The 10300-nt window shown below is 39.8% G+C and overlaps 1 protein-coding gene across 2 annotated transcripts; it reads left to right on the forward strand.

Moving 5' to 3' along the window:
- Positions 1-201: 201 nt before the first annotated feature.
- On the forward strand, positions 202-10129 carry LOC110523472 (GRAM domain-containing protein 2B). 2 transcript variants are annotated; one of them, XM_021602181.2, is made up of 14 exons: positions 203-581; positions 2366-2497; positions 3786-3876; positions 4538-4607; positions 4787-4890; positions 5246-5341; positions 5453-5524; positions 5978-6058; positions 6259-6370; positions 7226-7342; positions 7628-7718; positions 8016-8120; positions 8639-8723; positions 9166-10129. In XM_021602181.2, exons 1-14 carry the CDS (start codon positions 469-471, stop codon positions 9202-9204), a joined length of 1308 nt encoding a protein of 435 aa, XP_021457856.2. In that variant the 5' UTR covers positions 203-468; the 3' UTR covers positions 9205-10129. The 2 variants fall into 2 exon arrangements, with proteins under 2 accessions (XP_021457857.2, XP_021457856.2); XM_021602182.2 differs by lacking the exon at positions 8016-8120 and having other exon boundaries at positions 202-581.
- The last annotated feature ends 171 nt before the right edge of the window (positions 10130-10300 follow it).

Below are 10300 nucleotides of genomic sequence, written 5' to 3' on the forward strand. Positions count from 1 at the left end.
TCAATCGGCTTTTCAATCTACATTTTGAGAAAACATGTAAAATTATTTCATATTTAAAAAATAACTATCTCTACTTTGCTCAAATGTGTTTGTGTCTGCCTATTCGACACACGATGGCGGCATTTAGCAACTGCCCTGTGCCCATTATGAAATTAGGGGAAAGAAGAAGGGAAAAGAAGGAAAGGGGGGAGTAAATTAGAAACTAAACGAGGCGGGGGTGTAAGTGAAGGCTATATTTATATTGTCCTGAAATAAAGTGATTAATGTCAGCGCTGTGCCATGTTTGGTTGCCACCAGATCAACCCACCCCCTCTTCCATGCCCTACCTCCACATAGTGTCCCGAGTATCGAACGATCTTCCCAAATTTAACCCCTCCTTGGCGTAGGACGGAGTCACTGCCGAAGTTTTTTTTTTTTACGGAGAAAGGGAACTGTTAAGGAAAGCGAATCCAGGCTGTCCCTCAAGAGATGGTACTTATGACCGAACAACCGGACAGAGATCTAACTCCGTTATCTACGCCAGAACAAGTTGTAAAGTCTGTCAAACCGGTCAGAAAAGATCCGAGGGGGATCCAATCGACGTAAGTTTGTATGTTTTCAGTTCTGCACAGCGCAGGGCCGGGGGCCTAGTAAGCTTGCAAGTTAGCTAGCTATGTAACCACTTTTGTTGTTGATGCATAGCTAGCTAACGTTAGCTAGTTAAGTCCTTGCTTTCCCAAGCTCTCTCGATAAAGTTTGCGTTTAATTTGGAAGCAACCTCACACGAAGTTATGATATGTTGTGTATTTTTTATGCAGTTATTTCTATAACGCTAACGTTAGCAAGCGAATAGTGTTTTCAACTTTAAAGACATGGAATTGGAGAATTAAAGTTGACCTCGTCCCAATGGATTTTCCTTCATTGTTTGTCTACCTAGTTAGATAACCTTGATTGTGCATTTGCAAAACTTATTTGTCGTCATTCTGATGGGATAACGTTATTTGACGCGTGGCACTGTTTGATCTTAAAAAACGTATAACACTCAGCCAGTTAAGTATGTCCAATCAGTTCATTGCGCCAATTCTGTTGCAAAACGTTTAACAAAAATAGTTTACTCCAAATAGAAAAAGTTTTGCAATGATAACGAGAATTTCTATTGAAGAAATTCAGGTAGTTCCCTCGCTGTTTTGTACTGTTTTCTCTGGGGTGTATTCATAACGGTTAAGAACTAAACCGAAGCGAACAGCGCAAACGAAACGGGGAGGGACCTACCTGAATTTGTCCAACAGAAACGCTTGTTTGTGTTTTCCATTTGCAATAAACGATTTATGTTGCAAAACGTATTTGCAACCGAATCAACATAATGATTACACATCTGTTTGCTTCCATTTGATTCTTGACCAGTAAATGTTTCCATTGCAAGACGTGAGCGGGTTGCTGATGTCAACGTTGTGAACAGAGTGCCCCGTGGTGGTGTGGTTATGGTATGGGCAGGCGTAAGCTACTGACAACACAAACAATTGCATTTTATCGATGGCAATTTGAATGCACAGAGATACCGTGAAGAGATCCTGAGGCCCATTGTCACGCCATTAATCCGCTGCCATCACCTCATGTTCCAGCATGATAATTCACAGCCTTATGTCGCAAGGATCTGTACACAATTCCTGGAAGCTGAAAATGTCCCAGTTCTTCAATGGCCTGCATATTCCCCAGACATGTCACCAATTGAGCATGTTTGGGATGCTCTGGATCGTCGTATATGACAGCGTGTTCCAGTTCCCGCCAATATCCAGCAACTTCGCACAGCCATTGAAGAGGAGTGGGGCTACAGTCCACAATCAACAGCCGGATCAACTCTATGAACTGTAAATCAGTACAGTCTTTGTAATTGATGCATGTTGCACTTTATATTTTTGTTCAGTGTAGCTTGCTAGCTAAGGTTGACCGCAGTGATAATGGTTGATTGCATTTTAATGTATGGTTTTCAAAGGTTAATAAAGATTGTATGACTTTAGTAACTAAAGTTGACTGCGATTTCCAAAAACTACAGGCTACATTGGTAAATGTGCAATATCAATGCTCAGCCAGATTTGATCTTCTTTTTGAAAGAGTTTGAATGGGGATTTTGTTAAATGATTTCCCAATGATAGGTAGCTAGTTGAATCAATGTCCATGTTCATAAAGAAGGAAAACCTCTTGTACTGACTGTTGTCCCACATCAAAAGGTGCCGGATCTTTGTATTACTTCTGCCCTGCTGTTTTCAACCCCATCATTTGAGGCTAAACGTTTTAATAATATATCTCTACAGGTCTGAATGGAGAAACAACACGAGTTTAGCTAGCTACAACATATCATGTTTGACTGTCACACTACTGTGTCCAGGTCGGAGGCAGCGAATGGAGGAGAGGACAAGCCCAGGAGGAGTGCCAGTGGGAGGTCTGCTGGGGACACTCAGGTGTCAATGGACACTGAGTCAGACCTCTCAGAGAGCAGGAAGAAACCACCCCTCATGAAGTGAGACTTACAGATACCATAAATCATGTATTATGTGAATATGTGGTAAAATGGTCAACTGTCTGCTCTAGCACACAGGGTGCACATGTTTTGTTTTAGCCCAGCACTGACATATTTGATTAAACTAATCTCCAAGCCCCTTCTTAGTTTAGTGTCCGTAGATCAAGTGAGTTTGTGCTGGTCTAGAACAAAATGTGCACCACCTGTGGATCCCCTAGGGATGGAGAAACCATGCTTTAGCCATTGTTGTCATACCAATTTGTTGTGATACCATACATGTGAGGTTTTGGAACATGGATATATCTACTTCTGTTTAAAAGTTTGGGGTGACTTAAGAAATTTCCTTGTTTTTGAAAGAAAAGCTATTTCTTTTAAAATAACATCAAATTGATCAGAAATGTAGACATTTAAATGGGAAATCTACGTAGGCGTACAGAGGCCCATTATCAGCAACCATCACTCCTGTGTTCCAATGGCACGTTGTGTTAGCTAATCCAAGTTTATAATTTTAAAAGGCTAATTGATCATTAGACAATGGGCGTCTGTACGCCTATGTAGATATTCCATTAAATATCAGCCGTTTCCAGCTACAATAGTAATTTACAACATTAACAATGTCTATGCTGTATTTCTGATCAATTTGATGTTATTTTAATTGAAAAATGTGCTTTTCTTTCAAAAACAAGGGACATTTCTAAGTGACCCCATACTTTTGAAAGGTAGTGTAGATTACCAACTCTCTAATGCTTGACCACATTCGATGGCGCTAGGACACAGTTTTATGTTATTGATTAATACATCAGACTGCACTGTCTGGGGCTGTTATGTGATCCACACCTGGGTCGAGTTCATTAGGCGCAAATCAGGAGAAACTGTTTTGAAACAGGAGGTTCTTCTTTTGCTTGACTAATAAGAAAAGCCCATTTGTTTTTCATTTGAAAACATTTTGGCCTATTTTGTGACCTACAAAGCTTGGCTGAGTATTGTGTTGACGAACCTTGATGTTGCTGTATAAACAACACACTTTACATAACCATGCTGCAAGGGATGTGGCTGGCTGTCCTCATGGGAGTTGCTCGTCTTTTTGACTGCTGTAGATCTAGGGAAAACAATATTTAATTTCAATAGGAGTCAAAGTGGATGTGTCATTGACAGTAAGAACTTAGCCAAGTCAACTTGTTTTGGACTATTCTATTGAAGTTGTCTGTCTACATTATTGTTTTTGTACCAATCACTTGCAATATTGGTTGCTACTGTGCTTGTGTGTTAATCTTGTCCCCTTTTTCAGATTTAAGGCTGTGGAGCTGCCTTCCCCGACGCAAACTCCAAGTGACGGTGAAACTAAGTTTGAAGGAAGAAAGAAATCCCAGTCCAGTCAGGTGTGTTTATACTGTATATCAGGCCACCCACACAATCACATTTTCCATTGGTCTCCACAATGTGTGTATGTTTGTTTGGAATTAGCATAATGGCTGAGCAGCTGACTTGCAAAACTAGAGTTTTGTGAGTAAAGTATATTGACAAAGTTAAAGGTGCAATATGCAGAACTCACTCTGCCATTTCCTGGTTGAAAACATTCTAATAGTGCGCCAAATTTCAGTTTGTGACAAAACAAGCAGTACACTGTAGAGAATCATTGTACGATCTAAACCGCTGTGAAATATATTTTCCATAGCCAAGAATATTGTATTTTCAGCTCTTTTAAGCTGGTGTACAAAAGCTAAAGTAAAAGAGGCACAAACAAAACTTAAGAATGGGCAGCATAGAAATAGTGCACACAGCCTTGCTTTCAATAAGAATGACAGATCTCTAACTTAAATTTCTATGTGAATTTGGTCGAGTTGCCCAAAAAGTTAAATTGTAGCTTTAAGTCTACACAACCCTAATGATCTTTAAATGGATGCTTGTATTTGACATTACCTAGTTGCACATGCACCTCAATATCAATACATTTGGTCATTTGGAAAGGGAGGTAAAGAAAGTAATACATTTCAAAAGGTCACATTTATCAACATTTGGATGTATTGTCTTCTCTTGCAGATATCCAAGACAAATGCCCAGTACCATAAAATATTCAAAGAAATCAGCAAGGATGAGTTACTGAAACAAAGTAAGTGGCTTGGTCTTCAATTTAAATGAAAGTTAAAAAGGGTGACTTTCTCCATTTTCCTCTTGTTTATAAAAATACACAAGATTTGCATTATTCTTTCACTTGAAAATAAGCCACAGAGTCTTGTCATTTGTGCAGAATAGATTTTGCCTGTCATCCTCTGCTATGTCTCTTCTCAGGTTACACCTGTGCACTGCAGAAAGACATGCTGTATCAGGGCAAAATGTTTGTGTCTGATAACTGGATATGTTTCCACTCCAAAGTCTTCGGCAGAGATACTAAGGTACAGTATAACAATGGAATACTATAGTCATTACTCCTCCAGTCTAGATTTAATTACATTGTTGTTCCTGATAACTGCAAGCACCAGTTTAGTACACACACACTATCATTACAATTCTGAGTTGTTACATTTATCAGGAGTTGACTTTCCTACTAATGAACTGAAAGGTTGTAGACCAGGAGTTGTTTCACTGACTTAATGTCAACAGATTTGCTATAAATGTTTTTAATAATACTTTTTATTGACTTTTTCTCCTTGGTAGTACTTTGCCTGGTCTCTCTAGGAAAAGAGGTTCAAACAAGACAATCACTGAAATATAGTTGAAGTGAAATAATGTTTGCTTTCCCTTTCCCAGATTGCTATTCCTGTACTCTCTGTGACTCTTATCAAGAAGACAAAAACTGCCATTTTGGTTCCAAATGCACTCGTTATCACATCCACAAACAAGCGGGTATGACCAGTTTTATTTGTCGACATTCAATTGTCAAGTTTGGTCTTAATTAAAAACACGTATTTTTTATTATTGTCATTTATAATTCATTATTTAAAATCTGTTTTCCAGCACGTATTTGCATCATTCCTATCCCGAGATACAACCTATAAACTTCTGAAATCCGTCTGCGTTCATCTGGATGTAAGTTCTTCCTCCTTGTCCTCTTTTCTTTAATGCATTGTTGTGACATTTGACATAGTCTTATTTTGTGTTGTATTACAGATAACATTAGCACTGAGGTTAAACATGTTCTTTCTGTTGTCATAATACTGTGTTATACTGCAACAGGGACTTTTCCATAGGGCTGTGACGATACCAGTATCAAACTTTATTTTTGCCACGGAAAAAAAATAAACACGAAGCAGACCAAACTCTTTGGTCCTTTAAAAACTTCCTCTATGTAAAATATTGTGTGCTATAGCTTGGGAAATAAATACATGTGACTGGATGATGTTTGTTTACAACATTAGGGCTGTTTTCCTAAAGAAATTGAATACGCTTTTTGTTTCCTTGCCACCGTACTACTGAGTATTGCGATACTGGTATCGTCCCGGCCTTACTTTTCAAGTCTTAACTCATTGAACACCATTGTAGGGGGACAATACAGGGAGCAGCCTCATTACTTCCTCTGCTGAGAATAGCTTCATAGCCGATTGTCCCTCCTCACTTCCTCTGGTCAGTATTAAGACAGTTGCCTTTTTCCCAATTCTTCTTCTTATATGACCATACAGTAAAGTGTGTGTGTGTGTGTGTGTAATGTAATGGTTCTACTGTACCCTCTGTGTCTGGACAAAGTTTCATTTATATTCAATAATGTTTTTATTTCAATGGGATCATCTGTATGGACAAAATGAACGTAACTATTATGTGTGTAGGATTTCTCTGGAGACTTCTCAGACCTGGATGGGGTTGTGTGCCAGAGGAGGCAAGACATGCTGGAGACCAGCAGCTCAGGCTCCCAGACCCCAGACTATGAGAAAATGACGGGTGGGTTCTCCCTTTATGATGGCAGGGGAGTCCAACCCCCCCCTTGTGAAAAACAAGACAATCATCATACACAATAGACAGACAGATGCAACATCATAGAGACAGAAATAAACCCTGAGAGATGGTGATTAGACGCTTTATACCCTTCCATGAGTGGAGAGAAAGGAATTGCCCCTGAGTATGGAGTCTTATCTATACAGCTTAGAAAAGAGCAGTACTCTCACAGCTTCTAATAACCTAATATATTAGTTATTACTGAGTCATGAGTTGGACTGGGAGGTGCAATCAGAGGCTTTCAGTTAGTTCAGCTTCTCTGCCCAGACACAGCAGTCGCCAAACTTGTACTGTACAGGCTCACTTTTTATTGTAGTCCGTAGGCTTGAGTTCAGTTGTATTTGAACAGACATGGTTTACTTTTTACATGTTGATACAGTCATGATTTTATGGTTTGTTTAAGAAAATCTTTTTTTTTAAGTAATTGGGATTAATTGGCTGTAGACAAATCGGTCTTAGTACATACATCAATGAGAGAGCTGTATATCCTTTCACCTGTTGACTGCATATGCTTATTGGAAGGCTGAGTATAACACAGATGGTTCGGTGAACCACGCGCACATGAAGAGTAATCTTGCCTGAGACCTGAAGACTCATCTTAGCTCCCCGAGCGAATGCCTTGGCTTTCGCTCAGTGGGCTAACATGGTTTAGTTTGCGCACAGGCGACCCGGCCTTGATACCAATTAACAAGACCACATCTGATAATGTTGGTAGTTAGGCATGTTGAATTGAAAGGAAATTAGTTCAAATATTTAACGACCAGTGGTGTTCAGAGAGCAATCTGTGTTTTGTTTCTGCAGAGTTCCCCAGCATCCCAGACACGTTCCTGAGCGCGGTGAAGAATGTAGAGGTGGCGGTGCACGCAGACATCCACCTCCAGACCCCCAACCAAAAACACGGAGCCGCTCACCAGAACGGTGAGGCCTCCTTATGCATGAGCGTGGTGCAATGGAAACAGCAAGACTCTTAAATACTTCTGCATTCTCTCTCCCTGGTATCCTAAGGGTTGGCTTCTATCATTTTCCAGAGGGAATGGAATCTGAAAAGTAGAACAGATTGTAATATAAACATTAAGAGAAGGATAAGATCTTAAAGATGTAGTTCTGCAAGTGTTAATTAATATTTGTTTAGCTTCGTCTTTTTGGATTTAAGTCCGGCCCTCTGTGTTGCTGACCTGTGCACTAATCCTGTCTTATCTGTAGGGCCGACCAAGCCTGCCCAGGGTGTTGTACACAAAGTGAAATCGCTACAGCCAGTGTCGTTGAACACCCTTCTACTCGTCTATTTGTTCCTGTGAGTATCCTCTCATTATGAGTCATAAGGGGGTGTCGAGGCCATCTAACAAGTTTTGTAGCTAATCTAATAATTTCACTTGTCGCCAGGCATGTCAAAACAAGTAAAGTGAACTGGGTGTTTTGTCCTGCCTTGGGTGTTAACTTGGTTGTGGAATTGTGACTGTTTGTGTCATGTAGGAGATGATTCAACAATGGGAGTTGAATCGGAAATACTTGTTTCTTATTAAAAGCCAATGGGTTCCTGTAGATTCCAGCCCTCATCGGGGTGCGTGACGTGTTTGTGTTGTCTTTGCAGAGTTAGTGTCCTTGTCTTGTCTTCATGTTACATGGCCTTCAAGATTGTGGCTCTTGAGAAGCGGCTGAACTCGTTGAGTTCTGTGGGGGAGTATGCACACAACGAGTAAGAGCTGCCACTGAACACTCACAACAACTTTGTCTGAGATAACCGCATCAATGGGAATTAGTTAACAGATTAACAATTGCAATGCAATGAGAATCCAGTCCTAGTATCTGTGGTATACAGTAGATAGTGTTATAATGAATGATAAACCTGAAATTTGACATTACAAACTGTTGGAAAACCCGAAGAATGACTGGGTCAGTCAAGAAACTGTAATTCTTTATCATGTTCTAAAGATGTGTAATATCATTTTGATGTAATTTTTCAACATTTCCTGACATTTCCATAGAAAATTGTAAACCCACTTGTTAAAATCCATACAATTTAAATGTTAATTTCTTTAGGTGTTCAATTCAAAGGCTATTTTACAATACGTACATGTATTCTAACGATGGGATACAGTAAAATGGACCTTTTGCTTTTTGTGGTCTTTAATTTGCGTCTTGCTATAGGAATGAGCTGAAACTGAATATACCTGAATTCTTACAACGGCTAATTCAGAGCATATTTTGTTTCAGAAACGTTGTGCATCACAGATCGCAGGTCGACTTCAATGCCGAAATCTATGGGGAGCTGTCTACAAACCTGTTCAAGCTAGAAAAGGTTTGTCGCCTTGCCAGCGAAGACAGTGTCAACAACCTGCTCACTGTTTGCTACTCCCACTTGTTTAATCCGCTTCATTAAAGTTCACTTTTTGGGAGTAGCTTATAGTTACTAGTCTAGCTTGTCCGTGTGTGTGTGTGTGATACTCTTTCATTGTCACCTCGCCACTTTCCATGGAACAGCTCAAACATGCCATGCAGTCAGCTCTGTCACTGAGCTAACAACTACTCATTAAGTGGGACAATAGCTCTGCTTTCCCAATAACATATTTTGTATGAACCATTCCCCACTTGGTTACATAATGTGAGCTTGTTGGGGATTGTGAATAGGCCAATGTGGGAGTGTTCTCTGCTCATCAGCCTCTCATGCATGCTATTGTTTTGCGGTGTGTTTTTATTAATTCAGTGCATGTTTTAACCTGTCGTCAATCCTACCAAACCAGATTCAGAGAAATCTCCGTAAGCTACTTGAAGAGACCTGACTTAAGGACCCGTTGGTCGCCTCGCTGGACGGAAGTGGCACCTTCATAAAACGCTGGTGAAAACACTGCAGATCTGATCGGCAATCTGTTACCAAATAACAGACTGCCACTTTGGAAAAGAGACCATTTCTTAATTGTGCAATAGCAGTATCTTCCTTCTCTTTCTACTCAGGACAAAACCCATTATTTTGTGTCTGATAGCATGCCAGTGTAATCAAGACATTTCAGCAACTGTAGCTAGTTTGGGCTGAATCCTAACTTGAAACTCACGCGCTTAATAACGCAGAATTCTGCTTTTAGGGGCAATCTGCAGTTGCTACATTCATTTTTGGACTGAATTAATGATATTCCTCAAGAATCAATGGGTACATAACTTATAAGTGCTTCATGAGCTTAGTTCAACTGTCGTACCCCACTAGAACCCAAAATATAACCTGGTTTTACTCCAATATTTGAAAACAAACACTATATAGCCTAAAACATGGTTAATTATGACTGACATTGGTGGTCAGTCTTTGCATCCATAGCTTTGTCTATTAATTTGAGTGGTTACATTTCCCCAGCCCCATGTGTTTCTTTACCGAAGCCGGGGTGGGAAAATGCATTGTTTCAACTGCTGATTGCCGCATTAAATCATGCCTCGATGTCAATGGGACATTTCTGTGGAAATTTGAGTTGTGTTCAGGTTTCAAGGTATAGGATACAAACCTTAGCAAAGAGAAGCCATAAGCTTTAGCCTATGTAGTACTGTACCTGAGAAGCTTTTCAATATTAATGGGATGTTTTCAGGTATGAGTAGGTCCCAAGGACCCACCTATTTCAATGTTTTTCTATTAACATTTCAAAAATGGTCAGTCTTGTAATGCCTACTGTTCATGTGCCCATTTTGTTACAGGTATGAATTGCCAATAAAATATTTATAGTTCTTGCTTCATTTTTTTGTATCAAACTGTCATCCAACATGCCTAAATGCTGTTTTCAACCACTCGGTAAATAGGCTCCACTTTCTCAATTTTCATTAAGCACTGAATGATTCACACAATGTATAACTGAAGTGAATGCCAGATGTGACAAGTCTATGGCTTCTACTGCATCA

Source organism: Oncorhynchus mykiss, chromosome 5 (assembly GCF_013265735.2).
Source record: "Oncorhynchus mykiss isolate Arlee chromosome 5, USDA_OmykA_1.1, whole genome shotgun sequence".
Classification (NCBI taxonomy): Eukaryota; Metazoa; Chordata; class Actinopteri; order Salmoniformes; family Salmonidae; genus Oncorhynchus; species Oncorhynchus mykiss.